Source organism: Choloepus didactylus, chromosome 15, assembly GCF_015220235.1.
Source record: "Choloepus didactylus isolate mChoDid1 chromosome 15, mChoDid1.pri, whole genome shotgun sequence".
In the NCBI taxonomy this organism is placed as follows: Eukaryota; Metazoa; Chordata; class Mammalia; order Pilosa; family Megalonychidae; genus Choloepus; species Choloepus didactylus.
Window position 1 is genome coordinate 66,793,977 of NC_051321.1, and position 27,426 is coordinate 66,821,402.

Consider the following 27,426-nt stretch of genomic DNA (forward strand, 5'->3'; position numbering starts at 1 on the left):
TGAAGGCAGTCAGTGTGTTAAATAAAGTTGGCTGTTTCTCACCAAAAGCAACTCATTCAATAAGGGCAAATGCGTACAATATTTCCTTTCTTTCCTCTCCTCCCTTTCGAGATTACAATTTGATTTTAAATATTATTTATAGGAATATCATGTTACCACCATGAAAATGCAAACATGCTGAATTTGATTCTGTTATATTAATGAGTCTTATATAATCTCTTGATGTGAAATTTGACATGTTTCATTTATCTCAAGACCAGTTAGTTTCCAATGGCTCACCTGGTGATGAAAGTGATATGAATTTTTCTGTATGACATTAATACTCAATTCTAACACAGTTGTGCTCTGTCTCCTTTCCAGCAAACTCATTTCTAGGTTAATCCCCGGGTTATATTTGTTAAGATATTAAATTTAAATGACACTTTCGGCCTCCTGTTTAAAATACTGGACTGAGCACAAAGTGGGTTTTCCTTCAATCCCCTCCTTCTCTCGAGCCTACAGAAATAATGGTAAGAAGTACAAAGAAAATGAATTCTTAGCAACAAAGGGGCAGACCCTGATGTTGGCCATCAACAGAGGGAGATTCCAACAAATTTCTGGAAGACAGAAAGTGCATAGGAACATGGTAATAAACTCACAGGGGAAGCCGCAAAAATAATCAAAATGAAAGGGAGCTGTGGTGAAGGTGGGCAGGGTGGGAGGGGAGCCCATGACAGCCTGTCTGCAGAGCAAACGTGGGAACTGGCCTCTGTCCCTCCCCTACTCCCAGTCGAGTGTCTGGCAATCTGGTGTTTATCCCCCAAGCTGACTATCCGAGGGAACCTCTCTAAAGAAATCTCACAACTATAGAGCAGGGCTAGAATTTCTACGATGGATATGGCTCCACAAAATAAAGCTCGCCTCCTTCTGGTATTTTGGGGTTCTCAGTTTCTAACTGGGGCCCTAAAGTGATGTCTGCTAGTCGGCAGGCGCTGCACACACACCCAGGGGTCCCAAACAGTAAGCAAGCTTACCAAGCAAGCACTGAGGCAAGCTCGTCCATCCACCTACAATTCCAACCTTGTTCTTCATTCTTAAATACAAATGTGTAGCCTAAGATCACCAGACTGTTAAGAAAAGCCAACATGAAAGGGAAAAATGAAAATAAATAAGTAGGACAACTGATTCTGGATACAACAATTTAGAGAACAGAAGATAACTTTAACACATCCTCATTAGTTTCAGAGAGTTTTGAGGACATAGTGCAGTCATAAAATAAAAGGATGCTGTGAAAAAGGACCAATCAGAGAAAAAGAAAGCATTCTTAGAAATTAAAAATATGATTGCCAAAATTAGATATTAAACAGAAGGACTACAAAACAGGAGAAAAAGATGAGACACTGGAGGAGAAATCCAGAAGATCCAGAACCCTGGTTTAGAGGCATCCCAGAGAAGGGGGTTGGGGGTGGGGATAATGGGGTGAGGGGAAATAATCAAATACATAACAGGGAAAAAATCCCAGTTACAAAAGACAGGAGTTTTCAGATTAAATGGGATTATCGCCAATTACTGCGCAGGATGAATGGGGGTGAATTCACATTGTAGACACATGCTTGTGAAATTTTAGGGAACATTAAGGATAAAGAAAACATTGAAAAGTCTGGGGATTGGGGGGTTAGCACCAAACTTCTTATCTGTAACACAGGATGCTAAAGCTAAAGGAATTGATGGCAGATGGAAGGGGAGCTGTCCTGGCTGGCGTGGGGAGGTGCCCTGGCACCTGGATGATGTGGTCCCCACCTGCCCTGCCTTGGGACCTCTGAGGAACCCCATGGGCTCTGTAGAGCTCCTTCTGGTGTTTATTATGGTCTGTCCTGCAACTTAATTGGAAAATGTTTGAGGACAAGAGCCATGTCGTCTCTCTCCTTTGTATATTCCACAACATCTGATGTAGTTTCTTGTTCAATAATAAATATTCCATAAATACTGCCTTTCATTGAATATGTGATGTCATCGATTGTAAGGTGCATACTGATCTCTAGAGAGTAAAATGTGAAAAAAAAAAGTGCATCATAAACTCAATGAAATACTATGGTTATTGGTATAGGCTAGTGTGAGTTTATTGCCTGTGTCCAAGTCAGTGCTGCGATTTAATATTTACTTTTGTGTTATCTATAAAACATAACTCATCAGAGTCCCTGTGGGCTTAAATCCTGATCATAGAAATAAATGCTAAAGCAACAGAGAATTAATATGCCTTCTTTCCCAGCACACACAAAACCAGTGGTGTTTTTCAGCTGCTGTGCTCCAGGGGGTATAAGGGAATGAACAGACAGCGGTGTATCCTTCCTTCTATTTTTCTGAGTTTTGAGTTTTATTTTCCTATCCCCCACCATTAAAACTCTCTGACTCACTGTGCAATGATTACAAGACTTCATACTGTGGTCTTTCGGGTATGAAAGGTCAGGTATATTGCAGATCCAGGTTGTATCTGGTTCCCAGTTCTTCTTCTTAAGGGCCACCCAGACCCAAACCCATGCCCCCAGGGAGCGCCCACATAGTTTGTCTAACCAGTCACAGAGCTTCCTCCTTCCAGAGTCTTCCTTAAAACATAATGTGGTATAATCCTTAAGCTCTGCCTAGTTAGGGCAAACTAAAAGGTGCTTCGTGCATTGTTCTCTCCATTTATCACCATCCAGCACACACCACACCTGTAGGGCACATCCACCCTGTGTAGGGCTTCTTGGGTGGTTTCCATAGCAACCACACTTCCTAATCCCCTCTCCTCCCTACTTACTAGTAACTGAAACAGAAACACATAATTGGCTTAGTGGAGTCATAAATACATCTTTATGAGACTGCACAGGCTCCTTTTTTAAATGCAATTTTATTGAGAAATAGTCACACACCAATTAATACAGCCAAAGTACACAATCAATGGTTCACAGTATCGTATAGTTGTGCATTCATCACCACAATCAATTTTAGAACATTTTCATAACTCCAAGAAAAAAATAAAGAAGAACACCCAAAACATCCCATACCCCTTATCCTCCCCCATGATTGATTTGTTTTTGTCTTTATTTTGTTACTAATCTACCCATACGTTGGATAAAGGCAATGTCAGTCACAAGGTTTCCACAATCACACAGTCACACATTAAAAATTATATAGTTATATAATTATCATCAAGAATCCAGTCCACTGTATTACAAGAACATCATTCTTTACAGTAGAATAGTATTCCATTGTATGTATATACCACATTTTGTTTATCTATTCATCTGTTGATGGACACTTGGGTTGCACCCATCTTTTGGCAATAGTGAACAATGATGCTAGGAGCATTGGTGTGCAAATATCTGTTCAATAACTTGCTTTCAGTTCTTTGGGGTACTGGAAAGTGGGATTGCTGGTTCCATACTTCTGAGAAACCACCGAACTGTTTTCTAGAGTGCTGCACCATTTCTATTTCTACCAGCAATGGATGAGTGTTCTTATTTCTCCACATCCTCTCCAACACTTGCTATTTTTGTTTTTTGAACAGTAGCCCTCTAGTGAGTGTGAAATGGTATTTCATTGTGGTTTGCATTTGCATTTGCATAATGGCTAATGATGTTGAGCATCTTTTCTTGTGCTTTTTGGCCATTTGTATATCTTCTTTGGAGAAATGCCTATTCAAGTCTTTTGCCCATTTTTAATTGGGCTATTTGCCTTTTGGTTTTTGAGTTGTAAGATTTCTTTATTTATTCTGAATGTTAAACCCTTTTCAGGTATGTGGTTTCCAAATATTTTCTTCCATTCTGTAGGCTATCATTTTACTTTCATGATAAAGTCCTTTGAAACACAAAATTTTTAATTTTGATGAGGTTCCATTTATCTATTTTTATTATGTTGCTTGTGCTTTAGGAATAAAGTCTAAGAAATGATTGCCTAACAAAAGGTCCTAAAGATGCTTCTATGTTTTCTTCATGAGTTTTATAGTTCTGGTTCTTATATTTAGGTTTTTGATCCATTTTGAGTCCATTTTTTTATATGGTGTGAGGTAGGGGTCCTCCTTTTTTGCAAATGGAGATGTTTTCCCAGCACCGTTTGTTGATGGGATTCTTCTTCCCCAATTGAGTGGACTTGGTACCAGAAGATATGCCAGTGGTGGTGGGTTGGGAGAGTGAAATCCATGTTCCGCCATTTCTTGCAGAGAGAGAGGGAGAGGGAGAGAGAAAGAGAGAGACAGATGCACAGGCTCTTAACTCTTTAGAACCAACTTCTTACAGGGGCTAAGCCTCTTTTCCAGGACCATGTGAAAGTGCATTTCAGAAAATCAGAACATTTAAGACCAGAAGGACGTCAAGGATCAATTAGTCACCTCCCCTGTTTTATGAATGAGGCCCTGGAGGCCACGCAGGTGATCTGTGGGGCTCACAAGCTGGTTAGGTAGAGGTGAGGCCCATGCCCGGGGCCTCCTGCTCCCAGCCCAGGGTGATTTCCACCATGCAGGAGCCACCTCCATTTGGGGCACCCCCACCCCATTTGTGGAAGTATGTTTGTTGGTCACGCTGAGAAAGGGGCCATTTCCATTGCTTTCTGTGTCCCCTATCCCCTTGGTCAGTGCTGGCCAAGGGCAGGTGCTCTGGACATTTGCCGATGCCTGCCCTACGCTTCTTCAGTCTCCTCGGAGAGCAGCCGCCGACAGCTCCTTCCTGGAATAACAGTGAATTATGTCCGTGTCTCTAGTGCCCTGTTCTAAAGTCACCTCTTACGCTGTGCTAATTCTGAAGTGTCTCTCCAAAATCTATTCTGAGGAGTAGAAGCTCAGGTTGCATCATGGCTTTTAATTTGCTGTTTGGTTTCTTTGCGTTAGCATGTCCAACAAAACTGCCTCTCTGACCTGCTTCCGTTCTTAGGGATGCTACGTTATTGGAGAACTTGAGAACGTGTTTCCCATCTGAGAAAGGCACGTTCGCTCAGTTCTGCGGGTCAGAGCTAGCCATTATAATCAGCGTGATCATATAAACCGAGTCCTATTTATTACAACAGGCAGAAGCATATCGGGGCAAAGAAAAACTGCATTTGTTTTTTTGTGTATGGCTGCTTTATCAAATTGCCACAGACTTAGTGACTTAACACAAATTTATTCCCTCACAGTTCTGGGGGTCAGAAGTCCAAAATCAGGCTCACTAGGCTGAAGTGAAGGTGTAGGGCCGCGTCCCTTCTTCAGGCTTGAGGGCAGAATCTGTCTCCTGGCCTTTATCGGCTTCTCATGGTTGCCTGCATTTCCATGGCTCATGACACCTTCCTCGCATCACTCCTGCCTCCCGCCTGTGTCATCACATCTCCGACCTCCCACTCTGATCTCCTGCCTCCCTCACATAAGAGGACCCTGTGGTTGCATGTAGGGTGCACCCGGATAAACCACAATACTCTCCCCATGACAGGATCCTTAATCACATCTTGCCATGAGACCTTCAGAGGTTCTGAGGATTAGGGGGTGGGCAGCTTGGGGGCCATTATCCACCCCACCACAGGGGCCATGATGCCTTCTCCAGTGACCGTTATCTGTGGCTCCCCACTAAGGTCGGGCTGGCTTGACTGGGGCATGGGCAGCTGTTTGTAAGTGGGCCTGCAGATGCCCTGCAAAGACCCCTCGCCCAGCTCCCTGCCTGCAGCACCCTGGGGCAGCAGCCAGGTCTCAGTCACCTCCACGTGGCCATCAGGCGTGTCACGGGGGTGCCCTGGGGCCACACCACTATCCCCAAGATGTGTGTCCACCGCTGCCCTCAACCCTGCCTTCTTTCCTTTCCAGCATTCTGTTGGTGCCGGGGAAGCCACTGGGTCAGCAAGCTGAGAGGGAAACCGAGGCAAGATGTCGGGCCGAAGTGGGAAGAAGAAAATGTCCAAGCTGTCCCGGTCAGCCAGGGCCGGCGTCATCTTCCCGGTGGGCAGGCTGATGCGCTACCTGAAGAAGGGGACGTTCAAGTACCGGATCAGCGTGGGCGCCCCAGTCTACATGGCGGCTGTTATAGAGTACCTGGCAGGTAAGGTGAGCACCCAGAGGAGGAAACCCCACTCCCAGATGCCCGCCCTCCCCTCTGCCCGCTCACAGGGGCGGGAAGGGGTGCTTGGAGTCACCCAGGACTCGCTCAAGGCTGCTGTGAGCGGTGGCAGGGTTTGGAGTTGCCAGCTTGGCTAAAATCAGTTTCTGCAGGCTTTCAGGGAGATAAGGACAGAAGATCAAATGGAAGGCAGGGCAACCGCAAGAAAGTGATTTTCTCTAGACCAGCCCCCTACGGTGTCTTACTTTAAGCAAATGCAATATGCAAAAATCCTGTTTCCCACAGAGGAGAAACTGGGGGGTTGCTATTCATTTTGTAAAAGAGTGTCTTAACTTTCAAATTCCTCATTAAACAGTTTTCCTGGTGCATTTAAACTAGGACTCAATGTCCATAATGTTTACCTGAAACATCATCAGGTAAGCACAGGGATGGGTTTCCATAGAGCCAGTATGGTTGGATTTTGCCCCCCCCTCAGTGGTTGTTCTCTGTGTACAATGGGTACATAGGAAAAAAATTCCCTATGTAAAAAAAAAATTATTTTTTTACTAAAAGGTGGGATTTTTACTGTGTGTGTTCTTTATATAGTTGGGTAACTTTCTATTTAGCATTTTTGTTGTTCTCTTATGCTATACAGAAACCAAACTGCACAATATCAAAGATGTTTTGTAAAATATATATATATAAATGTGTGACTAGCTCCTTATGGGGTCATTTTAGCCATGAGTGACAGTCTGTGACTTTGCCCAAGATTAACAAATTCCCCAGACATAAAGATTAAATCCCTTTGGAAGTCAGCCAGGTTTTAATGGCAAGCGTCCCCAAACTTTCTATCCCTGGGAAGCAGCGTGAAGTCCCCTGGGGGCGTGATGGGGGCTGGTCCCCGCCCCGGGGAGGGTAGTGGGGCCCTCCCCAGCCTGCTGAGGCACCAGTGCTGAGCTGGCTTCCAGCCTGTTTCTGCCTCCAGCAATCTCCTCCCCTTCTAAGAGACGCTAGGTGCTGTCCTGCCTTCTTGGTCAGTATCATCTACTGACACTGCAAGACACTTAGTACCCAAAGATCCCTCAGCGTGAAACGGGGAGCTGGGATTCACCAAGGCTCTCTGACCCTAAGCCCGTGCACTTTTTGTTGCCCTACACTGCCCCTAATATTCATATAATCAAAATAATTAAGTATTTCCTGTGCCTCCACTTGGGAAAAGTCTAAATGACTGATCAACAGAACGAAATTTGGTTTTTTTAATTGATGGAGTCTCTGTTACCTTTTAATTCAGATGTTAGATGAAAAAGCCTACAACTTTTCCCTACTCACCCATTTAACAAATGTTTTGTTGAGCATCTATATATCAGTGTACCCAGCAAGTACTCAGAGCGTTCCCTGGTAGGAGAATGGGTCCATTTATGTGATTTTTAATTTCTCTAGGAGTGGAGCCACCAAGCCCCATGGCAATGGGTACTAAAGAATCACAAAAAAAGGCTCTCCTACCACCAGCCTGAACATCACATGCTGGGTTTGAGCCAGCACCTCTTTTTAAAGATTTACAATGTTCCGCCCAAAGTAGAAGCTCCATCCTATTTCTCAAATTGGTTTCTCATAACCTTATAATTCAAAAGCACCTTCCTTCTTTCATTCATTCAACAAACACTTATTGGGCACCTACTATATGCCAGGTGTTGTTTTAGATGCTGGGGCTACAGCAGAGACCAAGACAGACAAGAGTCCCAGCCCTGGAGCAAAATACATTCTGGAGGAAACAGTCAACAATAAGTAACCATGTATGTAAGCGCTAGAGAGGCGAATAAAGCAGGGGAGGGAGACATGGTGTTCCAGGAAGGGAGTGGGGGTGATAACTGTAAAAGGAGTGGTCTGGGAAGGCTCCACGGAGGAGGAGGCCTGGGAGAGGCATGTGGGTGTCTGGAGGATGGTGTCCCAGGCAGGAGGAACCTTAGCGGGGAGCGTGTGTGGAGTGTTGGGAGAACAGGCAGAAGGCCGGAGAGCTGGGGTGAGGTCCAGGGTCGGGGGAGATCAGAGGGGTCACGTAGAACCTCATAGGCTGGGAGCTCTTGAGGGTTTACAGCAGAGACCCAAGTGGTCTGTCCCTGGCTGCTGCAACCAGAGGAGGTGGAGAGGGGTGGGGAGGTATTGCCGTGATGACAGGCAGGTGAGAGGCAGGTGACTGGGGGACAGTGATGTTGCCAACCGTGCTCCTTCCCCGTGGGGTCGCTCCCGGCGTCCTGCATCGTCCCTGCTCTGGGCCAAATAGAGAAGGTGACATCTGGTCTTCTGAGGCACAGCCAGCCTTGTCTGTGTCCCTCCTCTCCTTTTCGTGCTTTCTTCCCCCACCCTCAGGCTGGAGTTGAGAGAACGCTGGCTTAGGTGTCCATTCTAATCTGGGTTTATCAATTTACCAGCTCTGCTACCCTGGGCTAATTACTGCTTAACCTCTGAGCCTCTGGTGTTTCCAGTGTTTAACTCCATTAAAGGGGCTGGGATGTAAATGCATAGGATGCACCCAGTTAAGGGTAATCCTTCGCCCCTCCTCTCTATTAAGAGCTATAAGCTCATTCAGGGCAAAGGTTAAAAGACTAATGCCCTGAAAGTGTTTGTCTTTTCAGGCTACATTTGCATTTTAATTGGACAAGGGATTTAAAGCCAAAGGTATGAATCATTATTAGTGGAATTACAGGCTGCTGTATGTGAAGGGGGGGTGTTAATTTAAGGGGAGGGGTGTCAGTTTGTTCTTTCAATTTTGTCCCCTTGAAATGTCTTTCAACATTCATGAAACAAATACTGACTGGGTGCCCCCTTGGGTCAGATCTTGAGGTTACAGCAGAAAACAGGCAGAGCTGGTCCTGCCTTCCCTGGGCATCCAGTCTAACGGGCAGGACAACCAATACGATGAGATGCACATTGGTCAGGGATGTAGGAGGAGCTATTGGAGGGCAGGGGTACCTAATATAAAGCAAGGGTGTTAAGACCTAAACCACATCCTCATGGTACTTTTCAAGTGTACTCATTAAAAATTCCAATGCCTGAGTCCCACCCCGAGTTTCCCATATAAATAGTCTCCCATATAAATAGTCTCGGGTGTGGTCTGGGCATTAGGAATTTTAAAAGCTCCCTGGGTGATTCTGATGTGCAGCTAGGGTTGAGAACAGTAGGAGTTAGCTAGATGCAGGTCGGAGGTTGAGCTGCGGGAGATGTCCCAATAGGGAAGAACGAAGCGAAGACCCAACGTTTGGAGGAAATGTGGCCGTGTCCGGGAACTGCAAAGTTCACCTGCCTGGAGCGTAGCTGGGAAGCAGGAGGGGGCTGAGAGATGATGCCGCGGGTGGGGTAGGCAGGGGCTGGATCATGCAGGTCCTTGAAGGACATGATGAAGTTGCACAGTTACACACACACACGTGAAAGGGGAAGGCACAGGAGGGAGGAGGTGGCATTTGGGGAGGATCATTCAGGCTTTCGGTGGGGAGTGGTTTGCTGAGAGGAAAGTGGCTGGTGGGTGAAGAGTGATGCCTGTAGCTGAAGGAGAAACAGGATGGAGGCCAAGGGGCTCGGTTTGGGCTAAATTTAGGGTGTCTCCTGATGTCCAGGAGAGCAGTGGATGGGACAGCTGGATTCAGGCAGACCTGAAATCACCAGGATTTTCTTATTATATCACCATTGTTACAGCTACCTGGAAATATCATTTACACTTATTACTTCAAAATCAAAGTTGTTATTAGACCTGCCACCACAATACTTTATGTGTTAATAAAGAAGCACATAGATTATTATATTCCAGATATTTTTAGTATTTTGAAAACAAGATTTCACTGTAATTGGTCTTCTTTCTCATTGTATGTATTTTTTATTGAGATATAATTCATATACCATAAAATTCGCCCCTTTAAAGTGTACAATTCATAGGATTTTAGTGTATTCACAGTTGTGCAACCATCACCACTATCAGATTCTAGAACATTTTCATCACCCTAAAAAAAAAAAACCCAAAGCCCATTAGCTGTCGCTCCCCATTCCCCCTCTCCTCCCAGCCCCTGGCAACCACTAATTTAGTTTCTGTCTCTATGGATTTGCCTTTTCTGGAGATTTCATATGAAGGGAACCATACAATATGTGGCCTTTTGTGTCTCTCTTTTTTCATTTAGCATAATGTTGTCGTATGTATTTTATGTTATGCATTTTAAAACCTTCTGCGAAGGGGTCCGTGAGCCTCACAGACAGCCAGCGGGGTCCCTAGCACCAGCAAGGCACGGCACCCCTGCAGGTGGGAGAGGAGCCGGAGATACAGGAGATGGGAGCTCCTCGGGAAGCGGGTGGAGATACAGGAGATGGGAGCTCGTCGGGAAGCGGGTGGAGATACAGGAGATGGGAGCTCGTCGGGAAGCGGGTTCCTGCGGACTCCGGTGCCTGCTGGAGGTTCCGGCTGGAGAGAGGGAGGAGCCTCCTCGGGGTCCCAGAGGGGAGGGGCGGCTGGCAGCAGATGGGTGCACCGCAGTGGCCTCCTGTGGGGACATCCTCTCCTGGGTGCAGAGCATAACCCACACAGCCTTTCCTAACTGACCCTCGTAGCAAAACTCTAAAATTGCAGTGTTCGGCTCAACCTCCTCCCAGATCTCAGCACAGACAGTGCTCTTCACCCTGCATGAGGAGTTTCTTGTGCTGGCGTCCTGGGTGTCAGCCAGGCCATGATCTATGGGTTTCCTCTAACCCGTTTGCCACCCCTCGCAGATTCATCTCTCTGGTCTCTAAAAGGTCCTCTCTGCCACTCACTGCCCCCAGAAAGGGAATGGCCAGCGACAGAAGAGTGGAGGGTCACTCAGTCAAAAAAGGAGTTGCACAAATTTTCAGCAGCTCTGGGTGAGCGGTGGTGGTCTGCCTTGGCCAGTTTCCAGGCTGGCTGGCCCCAAGTCCACACATGCTGGCACCAGGTACAGTGTTTCTAATCCCAACTTATTGGGGAGGCTATAAAATCCGGCAAAGAAAGCATGCTGAACGGGTAGTCCAGAGTGTTCCGTCAGCCTTAGCTGTGCTCAGCTCTCCCAGAATGGTCATCACATTCATACTCCAGTTTCTTAATATATAGAATTGTGATCATGTTGGCCCAATTTACTTCTCTGATGGATGAGAGGAAAAATTGAAAAAACAAGCGCCAAATTCCAGAAAGAAATACTTAGTATTTATCAACAATAGATATACCAGAAATGTAAGATATTGAGAATGAATTACTTAATAATCATTTTTATGGTGAGAAAATGTGCTGTAGTATATTTTTAATCGACAGGACAAATAGGACTTAAAATTGGTTGAAAACAGGCACCTCATGAAATTACTATGTAACATAGAATCCATCATTTATACATCATTTCCAGGTAATTGAGTCTATCCATCTAATAGCAAGCATTTTCTTATCTAACAATATTGATTTATTAGATTTGTGTTATGAAAATATCACGCCGTAGTTGTGCAGGTCATACACTGCACAAAGACACATATTTAAGGAGGTATCTGTCATTCACATCCTAGACTTCAAAGAGTTATATATTTATTATGAGACTGTCCAGCATATGGCACTAAAGGGTCTTGTTCAAATAAAATCAAGTGACTTGTCTTTTCTAAATTGCACAGAGGCCCCCACAGTCCAGTGGCCTCACTGGCAGGGATCTGGAGGACAATACTAGGGGTGGGGAGACTTCCTAGATGGCCACTGCAATTATCTGGGCTGAAAGATTTTTGAGCCTTAACTCAACAAACCTAGAAGAGAGGGGCAAAGGTGTGTGAGATTGATGAGTGGGCCCACATGTGACTGGGAGGAGGGAGATGGGAGGAGGGGGAAGGGGAGGGATGACTCCCAGGTCCCTGGTAGAAACAGTGTGTGATGGAGCTGCCAGTCCCAAGGGGCATGGGAGGAGCAGGTTTGGTAAAAGCTCTGATTTTGGTTGTGTTACCTGTGGAATCCCCAGGTGAAGCTGTAAGTGCCAACCACGGCAGCGATGGAGGTACAGATTTGGTAGACGGGCAAGTGGGTAGATGGGTGGAAGCTGGAGCCGTGAATTTGGTAGGATTGCCCCAGAAGACTGCAGAGACCAAGCAGAGCAGAGGGATGGACAGAGCCCCAGGGCACCAGTGGACAAAGAAAGAAGAGCCAGAGGAGACAGAGTCTTGCGAGAGTGGCCACTCCATACCTCTGCCCCAATCCTGCAATATATAGATATAATATTTACATATTAAATATATCTATGTATTTCCCATGTAATCTATTTCCCATGTGTCATGGGCTGGAATATCCAGTGTTGGTTTAAATTGTGTACAAATCGTGATGATAGGCTATTCCAAAACAATGCACATGAACTTCACAACATCCTTTTTGGCTAAAGAAATTCTCTTTACTACCAGATACTCAGCTGTGTTCTACAAGGTTACTATGCTGGCTGGAAGTGCGACTTCCAAGAAGTGAGGAGTTTGCTATAGACTTCTTTACCATTTAACAGAATAAAGATCTTCCTGCAAACTGCAGTAAAACAGATTTGTGCTATGTAAATCCACTTTTCCTATTGGTTGTCAACATAAGGATGCTTTTGTCCCCAAGAGCAATGAAGTCAAAAACATTGCAGACTTTTAGTTCACGTGAATATGTTGGTCATAATAACATTTGAAAACATTAATAATGATTAAAGTTATTTCAAACTCTTAAATGGCAAAGTCTCTGTCTCAAGGGACATTCAGAATAAAAATCCAACAGAGAAAAGAACTTGGTCTAGGTTTTCTGCGTAATATTAAGCTTTTCAAGAAAAAACAATTCCACCTCTGCTTTTGCATTAGAGCAGGTAGTTAAGGTTTTCTTTCTTTTAAATTATTTCAGAAGGGGTAGTTCAAGAGGACAGACACACACTCACCAGGCCTGGCCGGGGTGCCATGCACTGTGCTGCTTGCTGAATCACTGATTTAGTCCCTGCCTCAGTTGCAGAGCATTCCAGCCGCTTTTCTTTGTGAATCTAATGTCTGTGCATCTGTCTCTCCGGCTGAAAGCAACTGAGCTGCCTCAGGATGGTCTGAAGACCCCAAGCATGTAATGCCTCCCTTTAGCCCTGCCACTCAGGCTGTCTGAGTGAAATTGTCCGAGGAAATCTGGTGAATTAGGGAGGATGCGTTAAATTCTTCCTCTCAGTGCATGTGGCAGAAGGCAGGGAAGGGAGGGTGCAAGATGCCAAATTCCATTTGCTTTCTCCTGCTCAGAAGCTTCAAATGGGGAGGCTCCCACCCAGCCCCTCCTGCCCCCTCCCCCTCTAGGAAAAGGGGTAAGTAGAGGGCTCCTTGCTCCCAGGTATGGGGCCTGACAATGACAATTTCCTAGAGATGCACAGGTGAAGGAAACTTCTTCATTGTCCATAACGGGGAGGTGTATATGTTAACCTAGAATCATAAAGCAAACCTATCTGTGAAAGCTTATAAATACATTTTTCTTTCTTTTTGATGGTTACCCTTTTTAAGAAAAAGGGTTGGGCAGGAGCCCTGAGTGGAGGAACCGGATCACCATTCATTTTAAATACTCTCCCATTGTCCCAACAACCACGCTCAGACTTCTCAAATTACAGGGCCCTACTCTTTGATTCAGAAAATATAGCCACTGTGTAAAGGACTCGCTGGTAATAACAGTGAAACTCCCTTTTTTTTTGTTGCTAAGATTCAAACACAATATTCATGGCTTAATAACCTGGAAAAGATATTATGAGAATGAATTTGCAGTGATTTAGCACATTTCATTATGGAAATGCCATATAAATATTTAAATCCAGTGTTTATTTTATTCTAATTTTTGTTAATCACATTTGCTTAGTTAATATGTCATACTTATGCCAAGTTTTTATTATCACCGTAGCTTTTTATGAATGACAGCAATTTCATGTGCTATTTTATTTGGGATTAGGTTGATTGGAAAGATTCATCAGGATTGCCTGTTAATTTCAGGGCTGAGTGTCTATGCCATTGTACCCACAGGTCGCCTCCGACAAACACACATAAATTTACACACAGCACACTCATACACACGTATGTGTACACACATTTTTTTCCTGCATTATGGGTAAGACAACTCATTGGCATTTTGACTCTAGCTTTCTACGGGAAGGAATTTTTTTAAGGCTCATTCATACTTTTGAAGGCAGCCAAATTTGATTTAACAGAATGTCGTTCAAAAATTGAGGAAGAAAAAAAAGTAAGACAGAGGAGGAAGGGAAGAGGCATATGGATCATATAAACCAACTCTGCAGCTAGAGTTTTTTATTTTAATGTTGATCCAAATTTTTTGGTAGCATGCAAAATAGTTTTAAGGAAATTCCTTTTTATCAGTTTTCTCACATGTACCAAATGTCATGTTTGTTGAAGTCAGAGCCATGCTTAGGTCCTGAAGATACATGGCTGACCCCCGGGCATCCAGGGAATCCCCATTCTGAGTTCACTTTTTGGATTAAGCATTTCTTCATCCTACAGTATAAGCCAGTTCTTCCCATCTACCTTCCTTTGGGACAGGAGGGACCTGGGGCTGTGAGGTGGGGAGGGAGCAAAGGGGAAAAGGAGATTTTGAAGTGGGTCCCAATAGGTAGCAAAGACAGACTTTACTATACCTGTACACCACTGTTCTGTTCTCTACAGACTGAAAGAAATTCAGGTCCTCTGTTAGGCTCCTGTATTGGTCAAGATTAACCTGACAGTGACTAAAACAAGAGAATTTATCTCTCTCATGCAAAAGATGTCAAGAGAAGACAGTCTAGACTGGTTAAGAAGGCTCCATGAGAGACTCACTCTCTTTCTATCTTATTGCTTCACTATCCACGCCTCATGGCTTCTTCCTCTTGGTCACAGGTGGCTGCTCAAATTCCAGCCATCATATCCTTGGTCCACCAGTAGAAAGGGAAGAAAAACACAGCTCCCTCATTGAAGGACACTTCCCAGAAGTACCACACAACACAACTGCTTATCTTTCATTAGCTGGAACCTAGCACATGCCACAATTATCAACACAGGAGTTGGGAAATGTAGTCTTTGTTCCTGTGGCTATGGGCTCAGCAGAAAACCAGGGGTCTTTAGACTAAGGAAGAAGAGGGAGAATAAATGTTGAGGGGCAACTTGAAGACTTTGCCACAGGATCATATTTCATATCTTGCTAAACTATGTTACTTGTGTGTGACCTGAGTTCTTTTCAGCTTTCTGGGTTTCTTTCCAGGCCCAAGCATAAAAATTCACAAATGAGAGTAATTGTGATCAACCATGAAGGCCATTTCTAAAGAAAAGCTTTAGAAAGCTTAGACCTCATTTTGTGATTGCCATTAATGTCCTCTTGTCATTTCAGCGGAAATTCTAGAATTGGCTGGGAATGCCGCGAGGGACAACAAGAAGGCCCGGATAGCTCCGAGACACATCCTGCTGGCAGTTGCCAATGACGAGGAGCTCAACCAGGTATGCCTGCAGCACTGAGGCTAGCCACAGAGCTGGATTGCCAAACAAGCCACGAGGCCTTCCTGCTACAGTCCCCACTCCTACTTATTCTCCAAAAATTCAGACCAGATAAGAGAAGAACAAATCCTGCAAGTTATGTCATTCAGATTCAGAGTAAAATTCTGTGGTATGGAGCCCATTACATATTCTGGGACTTGCCGGACCTTCTTTTCCTTTTTAAAGGCAAGCTCCATGTGTCGCTGGGGAAGCCTCCTCACACAAATGTTATTCTCTTCATAACTCCTTTCCCCACACTTTGTTTGTTGATGGATTATTCTGATGAAAGCAGGGGAATCCTTTATAGATTAGAACTGGCTGTGAAGTGGAGTGAATGCCCTTCCAAGGATATGCAAAGTGGCGGTTAGGTACTATCAGAATTTTTATTTATTTTCTAATCTCATTCTTCTCAAACTGTCAGTGATAAAAAATCAGTTCTTCTTATTTCCAATCCACTGTGGACTTATCATTTCAAAAAATGCAATAAAAATTAATTGCTAGAAAATGAAATTAAATAAAGCTAGACAAAATGCAAGCACTGATTTTTTGTTGTTAGATCCAATGGATACAGGATGGCTTCATTTTTCTATAAAAGTTTCTAGACTCTTACTCTCCATTTCTGCACATCTCTTGTCATAGTCAGGTAACTTGCAGTTCTTGGATCCATGATCACACTAAAGCACTGCTTTAGAATGTGCAGAATCTATTAGTGCAGTAGTACATGTTGATTATGCACAAGTAAATAAAAGTATAACAATTGGGAGGTTCATGGTCAAACATTTTGCTGATGAAACACATTATCAAAAGAGTGTGGAGACCCGTGGTCTGGGGTTCACTGGGTCAAGTCCTTGTGTTGACCTTTGAACTTAACTTTTGTTTCAAGCTGTGCTTCCCATATGTGAAGCTCTTTATCCTCTATTTTGTCTGGAATGCACAAGCTCTGGGCAAGATCCCTGGTTTCAACCTCTACAACCCTTTTATTTTGCTTTGTTTTGTTTTGCTTTCTGTATGAGATCACAAGCCTACAGGGAAACACTATACAAGTGAAAGAGGGGAAAGCCATTTAAATTGTATATTACATAACTTCTTCATTAAGCAAAGACCGGATTTGAGACGTGTTGTGCCAACAGTTCAAACTGCATTAAATCCAGAATGAGAAAGCTGGCTGCCACGTGAGCTCACGCCTTTTCTCTCTCCAGCTGCTAAAAGGAGTGACCATTGCCAGTGGAGGCGTCCTGCCCAGAATCCACCCTGAGCTGCTGGCCAAAAAGCGGGGGGCCAGAGGCAAGTCTGAAACAATCCTCTCCCCTCCCCCAGAGAAAAGAGGCAGGAAATCCACGTCGGGCAAGAAGGGGGGAAAGAAATCCAAGGCTGCCAAACCAAGGACGTCCAAAAAGGTGAGCCAAGGTTGCATCTTGTGAGCCAGGGACTCCCATAGAAAAGAGGAAAGGCTTAAAGATCAAAAGAGGAGGGCATGGCCAGCATCTGAAGGAGAGGACTCTTTGCAGCTCATTGCCGGAAGAAAGGGACAAAAATGTGTACGTTGAATAATAAGAAAGGGCCTTTGGGGCTCAAATCATCAAAGAGAAGTCTCCAAACCAAAAGCATGGGTGGTTTCCATTTTTCCCTCTCCTCCATTACTCCCACCGAAATCCTAAGAGATGAAGGCCTGGAACTCTGTTTTTCGTTTCTCTACAGAGTGCCATGATGCACACTAAAAAAAAATCTGTTTTCCCATAAGTGGTCCCTTGAGTTCGGCCAGTGGGATTTCAGGTGTTTTGGATGGCTCGAGCTGCTAAGTAGCTACTGCTCAGAGATGCCATTTGTGGGGTAGTACTCTGATGTGCTGTCCAGTATGGTAACCACTAACCACATGTGGCTATTTCCATTTGAATTACAATTAAATCAAATTAAAAATTCATCACCTCAGTTGCACCAGCCACATTTCAGGTGCTTACGAGCACTGGTCAGTGCAGACAGAATATTTCCATGATCGCAGAAAGTTCTATTGGACAGTGCTGCTTTAGAGGTTATCAAATTTTCTTTCCACAGACCTCCATGATAGCACAAAAGATTAAGGGTTCACTCCCCTGCCACTGTACCCCAGGAAGATCCCAGGGAGAAGGCAGGTGGAGCAGTGTGCTGTGAACAGCTCCACTTGGTTCTGATGCTTGTGGTCATGAGCTCCAGGCACTGAAAAGAGCAAAAACGTACACGTGTCCAGGTTTGGGCGAGGACTGCGGGGATGTGTGATCCCCTCTAACACACTTCATTTTTTTGGCGGGACCCTTTTCTTTGCTCATACGCCTGCCCCTTGCTTGCCTCCATTGAGTAACAGCAGAACATAATGCCTAATCACATCCAAGTTAGTCGCACTCATAGAAGAAGCTTAATAAAGCCATCTCGGGCCTTTTCTGGATCATTTCCCATCTGTCCTCCTGATTTCTACCAACAGTCCAAACCAAAGGACAGCGATAAAGAAGGAACTTCAAATTCCACCTCTGAAGATGGGCCAGGGGACGGCTTCACCATCCTGTCTTCTAAGAGCCTTGTCCTAGGCCAGAAGGTAATAACGATAAATGTGATTTGCTATTGTAAAGCACCGTTGCACTTTTATAATCTGCTGACAAGCAAGGATGCCTCCTCCGTCCATTGCTCCCCTAATATACCTTTTACAGTGGTATGAGTTATTAGTTTTTAAACCAAACAGCTATGGTAGTTTCTGCACTGTGAGAGTGAACCAGCTCTTTAGTGTTGAAAATTTTTCATGCTGACATTGGTCAGTCAAAGGTAAGCAGAGAGGGTCTTTCTGGTCAGAAGATGGAATGAATGACATTACTGGTTTTGCTAGGAATTTCCCATGCCCCAGTTATTTCTGTGCCCACCAAAAGGAAAAAAAAATTCATAACCGACTTTCCAAAACTGCCTTTGAAAGGCCTCTCTTACATGGTTCGCTATAATTTATACAAGAAAGAAAATAGAAATAAATGTTTTCTGAAAATCCCTGGTGTTGGAAATGAATTGTTTGCCAATAATTCAGTCTGCTCTCCTTTCTAGACTGCAGAAAGAAAACAAAACAGGGCTGTACATTTGAACAGCCTTGGGCAGCACAACAGCAGCCCAGCCAGACATGCAAATAATTCATTTCCATGAGTATAAAGTTTACTGAGCAGACCATTTATCTCCCAAGTCGACCAGGGCTGAAATAAGAGACACAAAGAAACAGTCAGTTTGTCATCTCTCTGGCCACAAGCTTGTCCTCAAGCAACTCGGAAGAGCATGTCATGAGAAGAGCATAAAAGTTGGGCCCCTAATCCATCACCAGGGAGAGCGGGAAGGGCTGTCTGTAGTCACATGACCATAAGCTTTCTCTCACTTATCTAAGGGAGCATAGAGCAGATGATGGAGAATGCCCTCCATTCGAGTCAGCTACAAGCACGGAGGGCAGCCTTTCCCCAAGAATTGTTCCCCAAAAGGCAACACGGCCAGACATAGGCAGGGTGGAGTTCCAGAGCCCGTCACTTCTCCAGAAAAGTCATTGGCTCCACAGCCCTGGCCCCAAAAGGTCTGTGCTGCTCTGGGAGGAGAGTATTGAGGGGAGAAGAGAAAGGGAGCCCTGGGCTTCCCTTGCAGTTGCTACTCAGGGGATATATCACTGAAAACCAAGGCCACACAGGCTAGGAACCAACCCTGGAAGAAGAGGCAGATTTGTTCCATGCCGCTAACCTCAAAATGAAAATCAAATCCATTGAGCTCCAGAGAGCCTATTGAAAACCCAACACCTGGGAAACCTGAGACCATTTGCTCCATATGCTACCCCTTTTCGCTGACAGTATGAATAATCCAAGAATTCATGGATGTGTGGGAATGTCTGCAGATTTTCAATGGGATTTGGTCTTGGTCTCCCATATTTTCCATCTTTCTTCCTAATGCAGCTGTCCCTGACCCAGAGTGACATCAGCCATATTGGCTCCATGAGAGTGGAGGGCATTGTCCACCCAACCACAGCCGAAATTGACCTCAAGGAAGATATAGGTGAGTCACGAGAATTGGGTAGCACAGCCATACAGCAGACAAACAAACGTTCAGGCCAGTCCTGATGAAGCTGCTCAGTGTTAACTGGATGTTGCACTGCTTGGGGTAGCATGTCAAACTCGTGGTCTGTATGAAACTGAACAGCATTACTAGAGAGGAACTAGTTTTGTTTAATTCTGCATATTTCCTTTCTGAAATTCTTATTGAAGTATTGCATGAAAACAGAAATGTGCACAGATCATTAGTGTTCAGCTTGAAGAATTTTTTTTCCTAAGTGAACACAGCTGTGCACATAGCACCTAGCTCCTGAAAGAACCTTACAAGCACCTCAGAAGCCACCCTTGTTCTCCCTTCTGGTCACTGTCCCCTCCAAGGATAACCACTAGTCTATTTCCTAACAGCATAGAGGGGTTTTGCTTGTTTTGAGTTTTATATAAATGAAATCGGGCAGTGTAGACTCTTTTGTGTCTGGCTTCTTTTTCTCAATGTTGTGTTTGTGAAATTCATCCACATTGTTGGGTGCAGTTGTGGTTCATTCATTTTCTTTGTTGTGTGTGGTATTCCACTGTATGAATAATAAATATGCCACAATTATTGATCCATTCCTACCATTGATGGCATTTGGGTAGTTTCCAGTTGGGGCTACAATGAATAGAGGTGCTATAAACATTGTTGTACATGTTTTGGGTAAAGCTCTACATGTATTGTAAGTTTAAATATTGAGACCGCCACTGATAAAAAGGAAATGGACATCTAGAAGAACATTGCACTGTCTATAAGCTTGTGAGCACTGATTTGTTTTACCGTGGTCTGGTCCTGTTCCAGGAGTGGTGGGCTGCGTTCTTAGGCGAGGTGGAGGAGTGTGGAGGGTAGCTGTCACAGCACTGGAAATAAGGGCTTATTCAGTGACCACCATCTCGGCCATTTTTATAAGACAGAGCTGCCCTAAACTCTCCACTGAAAGGGTAAAGTGAGCAAAGAAAAGGCAAGTCCAGGGCTTGCCTCTGAGGGAGGTGATTTGAGGCAGTTGCTCATGGCTAGGCCCGGGGTGGTACTAGCTGGGCTCACTCACGGTTCCCTCTTAGCATCACAGGCCACTTGCTTTGCTGAAAGGGAAACAGGAAAGACTGGACAGAACCCAGCATTAAGGAGGAGCAGTGCTTCTCTCGCACACAAGACCAGATTCAGTCCCAGCCCAGGCCCTATCAGCTGTAGGTGACTCTCCCCCTGAGAAGGCTCCCCCTAGTGGCCTGTTTTGAAGCGTCAGCCTCTTGCAAACTAAACAAGTCGCAGTTTCCTACTTTATACGTGTCTATAATATTTGAATTTTTACATCAGAAAAACCATAAAGATATTTCTAGTTTTTTAATTTATTGTGGTAACATATATTTTAAAAATTGCCATTTTAACCATTTTAAATGTACAATTCAGAGGCATTAATTATGTTCACAGCATTGTGCTGCCATCACCAACATCCATCGCCAAATTTTTTTCATCACTCCCAACAGAAACTCTGTATCCATTAAGCAAAAGCTCCCCATCTCTCATTCCTTCTGGCCCCCGGTAACCTGTATGCTACTCTCTGTCTCTATGAATTTGCTTATTCAAAATATTTCATACAAGTGCAGTCATACAATAGTTGTCCTTTTGTGTCTGGCTTATTTCACTCATCATGATGTTTTCAAGTTTCATCCATGTTGTAGCATGTATCAGAACTTCATTCCTTTCCATGTATGAATAATATGGATATTATTGTATGGACACCACGTTTTGTTTATGCACTCATCTGTTAATGAACCCTTGGGTTTCCACTTTGTAGCAATTGTGAATAATGCTGCTGTGAACATTGCTGTAGAAGTTCTGTTTGAGTCTCTGCTTTCAATTCTCTTGGGTATATACCAAGTGGAATTGCCAAGCCATATAGCAGTTCTGTGGTTAACTTTTTAAGGAACTGCCAAAGTGTTTTCCACAGCAGCTGCACCATTTTACATTCCTACCAACAATGTACAAGGGTTCCTATTTCTCCATATCCTCACCAACTCCCTGTATATTTTCCAGTTTTTTTAACAACAGCCACCCGAGTGGGTATGGACTATTTTTTTTTTTAATGGCACAGTGATAGAGCAGAAACAGTATTGGAACTAAAACTCAAGCTCAGATCACAGAGGGGATTTTAAGGCCGATACCTTGGGGATTTGGGAGGATAAATGGGCTGAAGGGCAGCAAAATGGTTCAATGCAAGGCTTTGAGTCAGCCTGGATCTGTGTCCTGGATTTTATCAAGCCCTTCCTAGCTGTGGGCAGATTTCTTAATTTTCTTAATCTTGGTTTCTTCACCTGTAAGTGAGGATAACAGTACCTGCCTCCTGGAGGTGCTGCGAAGATTAAATAAGATTACTCATGGATGGTGCTTAGTGCAGTGGGGCCATAAGCATTTAATAAATGGTAGTCTTTTTTATAGTTGTTGCATTGCCTGGAATCATGATGCCATCCTATACCACCATCACCTAAGCCAGTCATCACCTGCAGATAAAGCCCTGATTTAATCTTTTTAAAAAATTATATGTTATTATAGAAAATTTCAAACATATGAATAAATACCAGACGAGTATAATGACAACCTCTGTATCCGTCACTTAGTTGCAATAATCAGCAACCCATAGCCAGGCTGGTTTCAGCTCTATCCCACCCACTCCCCTTTCCCCCAGACATCATATCATGTTATCCGTGAATATTTGAGAATGGTCTTTAAAGATAAGGACTACTTTTTAATGACATAACTCAATGCCGTTATCACAACTAAGGAAGTTAACAAGTCCTTAACATCATCAAACATCCAGTCAGTGTTTAAATTCTAATTGCATCATAAATATCAATTTGTTTTTTAATTTATTTGATTCAGAATCCAAGTAAGTCTACACATTGCAATTAGCTGATATATATCTTAAGTCTGATAACCCACAGATCCCCCCTTCATCTCTCTCTCTCTCTCTCTTTGGAACTTTGAATTTATTTGTAGAGGAAACCTCGTCATTTGTCTGGCAGAGCGTCCCACAGTCTGGAGTTTGTTGATTTCATCTTCCTGATGTTGTTAAACGTGTTTCTTCCTTGTTTTTCTTGTAAATTGGTAGTTGGCTCTAGAGGCTTAATGAGATTCGGGTTCAAAATTTGGAGCAGGACTACTTTGTCAGCGATACAGTGTCCTTCCATCAGGAGGCACGTGATTTCTGGTCTTCTCTTTTTCTGGCGTTAGGGCCATTGATGAGCCTTCCCTAGATTTGTTCTTTTTTTAGGGGTTGCAAAGTGGTGAGAGCCTAATGCTGTCATTCCTTCTTCATTTATTCATTGGAATACTTCTGTAGAGACCAGCTCCCCTCATCAACTCCACAGTCTGCTTTATTCTTAAAAGTCTTCGCTGAAGGGAATGGAAATCACCCTGCCTTTTAAACTTTCCCATTTGGCTCCTGACCTGAATGCACCAGGTTGCAGTTGAGACCTATTCCCCACTTCTCACTTTCATAGACGCCAACACAAACTTGGCTACCAGCTTCAGTTGCTGGGTCTTCTCCAGCTTATGTGATTTTGCTCCAGCTAGCCGGGCAGCACTGGCCTGGAATCTGAGCACCCAAAAGGAGACAGAGATGCATGCAGACTGCACTTGGCATAGCCAGTGATCACCATTTCCAGATGATAGCGTTGAAACCCAAGCACCCTAATGAGGAAACCTCTTCCCGTCCCCCAGTAGAGAGTGACTGTTGAAACAGACAGTGTATTGCAGCTCTTCAGACATTTGTGAGTGTTTGAGTGTGGAGTGGGGGAATTCCCTTGCTCAGCCCCCAGGAAGGCCTCTGAACTGAATAATAATAATGAGAATGAGAATAATAACTAATAACCATAAAGAGAGAGAGCTGAGACTTGCCCCAGACAGCCAGATCCCCAAGTTATTAGAAGATGAAAACACGTGGGGTGAAATACCTCATCTCCCACCTGAGAGCAGCATCCTAGTTCCCCTCCGAGTCATGAGGGGTGGGAAGGGGCTGGATCCCCTGGCACACGCAGGTGGGGTTCCCGCTGGGCTGGAGGTGGAGTCCTGCCATCTCCTGGAGGCTCCACCTGGCCTCTCTAAAGGCACAAGCCTGAGGTACTGAGTAGGGAATTGTCCTAAGATCAAAGACTCAGGGGAGCTCCCAGCAGGAAAGTCCTTAGAGATTAACCACTCAGTTCTCTAAATTCTTCCACTGAAAACTGAGATCCAGGTTGGGGGACAACATGTCAGACTACCCTGGGCCTGTACCTGTCCTACAACCCCAAGGACTTACAACGAGTGGTGTACGGAGATGGGAACAGGATTCCAGAGCACTCCACCCTGGGCCAGAGGTTCCTGCTCAGTCACCTGTCCCCTCGGGGGCAGGCTGCAGGGTCGGTGAGTGCCCACAGGATGGGGCGCTGCTATCAAATCACCACGATACTGATTTGAATCAACATGATGTGGATACTTGAGCATAGAACCGGACATGGAGCCTCAGTGTTAAAAAAAATCATTTTCAGGATTCATGTCATGAGACTCTCGTATAGACAAATCCTCCCCAAGAAGGTCCTGTGAGTTTATTAGAATCTAAGATCTGCAGGACAGAGGCCCAGGGACCCTGGCCACCAATGACCACTGGCAAACCAGGATTTCAATTGTGAGACGTGAGTCCTAGTTTCTCTTCTGGCCTTCTAAGAATATGTCAGACAGTGCGATGACATTGAAAGGAACCACCACAATGGCTTCCCATTATTCTCCATGCAGGTAAAGCTTTGGAAAAGGCTGGAGGGAAAGAGTTCTTGGAAACAGTAAAGGAGCTTCGTAAATCCCAAGGGCCTTTGGAAGTTGCTGAAGGTAAGTGTGGAATTGGGCCCATGTTCCCATCATCACCTGGCTGCCTTCCTCCCCTTGCCAGCCTTACGTGCTTCTGCTCATCAGTTTGTGAAACAAAATATGCCATAATTCCTCAGGAAGCTCTTTTAAGCATCTCTCATGGGATCTGAACAGGCCCATGTAACTCACTTCATATGCTCTGGAGATGATAAAGTATCTGGGCAGATCCAGTCACTTTGCATCAGATCCCCCAAAATGTTCTGGAGCCACTTTGTAACTCAATATTTGTTTGCCATTATGGTAAAATACACATAACATAAAAATTTACCCTTGTAACCACTTCAAAGTATACCACTCAGTGGTACAGTGTTGTACAACCATCGCCACTCTCTAGATCCAGAACTTTTTCATCACCCTACATGGAAACCCTGCACTCATTAAGCAGTCACTCCCCGTCTCCCTTTTCCCCAGCCCCTGGCAACCTCTAGTCTGCTTTCGGTCTCTATGGATTTGCCTATTCTAGATATTTCATATTTGGCCTTTAATGTCTGGCTTTTTTCACTTAGCATAATGTTTCCCTGGTTCATCCATCCTGTAGCATGGATCAGAATGTCATTCAGTTTTGTGGTTGAATAATATTACATTTATGGCTATATCACATTTTGTTTATCCATTCATCTGTTGGTGGACACTTGGGTTGTTGCCTCCTTTTGGCTATTGTGAATGATGCTGCTAAGGAACATTTGTGGACAAGTAGCTGTTTGAACACCTGTTTTCAATTCTATTGGGTAACTTCTGACAGGTGTATCCAACTTCAGATCCGTGTCCCACCCACGCCATCACCAATCAGTTCCCTCCCTGAACATCTAGGCACTGCACAAACACTAGGGCTTCAAACATAAATAAAGCCCCTTCCTGCCCTCAAGCACTGCGTAAGTAAGAAAGACAGACACATAAATGGGGTACAGTGCAGGGTGGGGGACCCACCCATGACCTCTGTCTGGTGCTGGGCAAGGCTCCAGTGAGGATGTGAGACCTGCCCCATGTCTTAAGGAACGAGGTGGAGTTTGGGGGTGGCAACCTGGTGGGCTGGCAGAGCAGTGAGAGAAGGCTCAGGTCATGGGAGATCAGGCTGGGTCAGGCCAGCAGGTAGGAAGAAGAGAAACAACCGCTGGAGATGAGACTGGGCTCCATGGGCTGTGATAAGGGATCTGGCTCTAACCCCATATAGACAAGAGGGACGCCCTGGAGAGTTTAAGCAGGGGCCTGCCATGATCAGATTTGATTGTCAAAAAAGTATTGGGGGCTTCCAGTCAAGAAAAAACATGAGTCCCTACTTTGAACTCTGCACCTACCACTCACCCATACATACAGCAATGATAGATGAAATTCCTGTTTTAAAAGTTTTAAGACAGGGCCACTCTCAAATATAAGATAACGATATCTGTGGACAGAGATCAAACAGCCGCATGCAGCAGCAGCAGAGGAGGTCACAACCCCAGGCCACTGGACTCCAGGTTCGAGTGATAAGTCCACCCAGAGGTGGACGCCTGCAGATAACAGGAATTGGGGCCAGCTCAAAGCAAGCGGCTGGATAACTCCCATGGCCATTACAGGAAGCCAAAGCCAAGCCAGGGCTATGGCTTGTGTAAAATGTGCCTTTCTAGAGAGGCAGAAGGGAGCAGAAAGCCCCCCACCCAGGCCTGGGCCATGTTGCCCTGGGCCCTGGCTCAATGCCTGGCTCTCCCACATTCCCTGTATCACCATGAGCTGGAGCCCCAAATCAGCCATATAAGACTGCTTCTGGACTTGGGGCCTGAGGGCTGGGGGAGGCACCCACCAAACTGCCTGACAGGGTAGAAAGAAGAGAAAACTAACTACTCTACGTAGATCAAGAGGCTCCAACACTTCTAGATGGAGTTCTAGCAGCAAAAAGAGAAGTTAAGGAAGCACTATTTAAAGAGATTGTGGCTGAGAATTTCCCAGAACTAAATGCATGAGTCCTCAGATTGAAAATATTGAGTATAATAAATAAAAATACATCTAAAACCTGGCCCATTTTGGTGAAGCTTCAGAAGTTCAAAGAATCAAGAGAAATCTTAAAAGCAACAGAGAGGAAAGACATTTATTTGTAAAGAAATGACAGTTCTGCGGACCATATACCAATAAAAGATGCCTGAAAATGGGAAAGAAATACTTCCAAAGCACTGTCAACCAAGAATTCCACCTGTTGCTACGTTAGCATTCAAGAAAGAGGGAGAAAGAAGTGCAATTTCAGACATGCAAAAAATGAGAGCTAGCAATCCATAGACCACTGCTGAAAGGACCCCAAAAGGCCACACTTGAGGAGACACAAGAGGGAATCCAGAGGAAGGAGAGGGCTGCGGGAATTCATGAGCTAAGAAATCAGTGTAAACATGTTAGCTGTAAGTAGCTGTGGCCTGGGGCAAATCACTGGGAGCACTCTGGAAAGAAGGGACAGGTAAGGTGAATCGGAAAAAGAGACATTCCATCAGATTCTGATATCATATTTCATTTAATTTCAAAATACCATCAGTTGTAAGATATGCCCTTGTACAGACCACTAACCAAGGATAAATTTCCAAGATGGGGAGCCTAATAGGAGGCCCCACATAAAGCTGGGACACATTCAGTTTAAGAGCAAATGAGAAAACGAACCCACCATGCGGAAAAGGACAGCAAGAAACTCACACATCTTAACACTGGACAGAGGGAGAGAAAGCCTCAGCAAAGAACTTGAACCACAAGCCAGTACTCCCACAGATTTACAGCCAAATTTACACTCCCGGTGTGATTCAAAAACCTCAAGCCGAGACGTTGGTGGGAAGTGACCTTGGTTTGGTAGTGTCCCCAGGTTACTCAGAAGCAAATGCAAAATCTCTTTGGAAGAACTCAACTTTAATCCAGGCTGACAACTATTGTGAGACACATATCAGTGATGTTAAAATATAAAAAAAAAAAAAAAAAAAAAAATTTAAAAAGTGCATCT

The 27,426-nt window shown here is 44.5% G+C and overlaps 1 protein-coding gene across 1 annotated transcript in view; it reads left to right on the forward strand.

Moving 5' to 3' along the window:
* LOC119510506 (core histone macro-H2A.2) overlaps positions 1-27,426 on the forward strand; it is a 39,835-nt gene that overhangs the window by 8,977 nt on the left and 3,432 nt on the right. Inside the window, exons 2-7 of the mRNA XM_037804850.1 lie at positions 5,783-6,014; positions 15,379-15,485; positions 16,721-16,918; positions 17,977-18,087; positions 19,457-19,556; positions 24,348-24,437. Of these exons, the coding sequence (XP_037660778.1) occupies positions 5,843-6,014; positions 15,379-15,485; positions 16,721-16,918; positions 17,977-18,087; positions 19,457-19,556; positions 24,348-24,437 (778 nt within the window). The 5' untranslated portion in view covers positions 5,783-5,842. The remainder of the gene's footprint in view (positions 1-5,782; positions 6,015-15,378; positions 15,486-16,720; positions 16,919-17,976; positions 18,088-19,456; positions 19,557-24,347; positions 24,438-27,426) is intronic.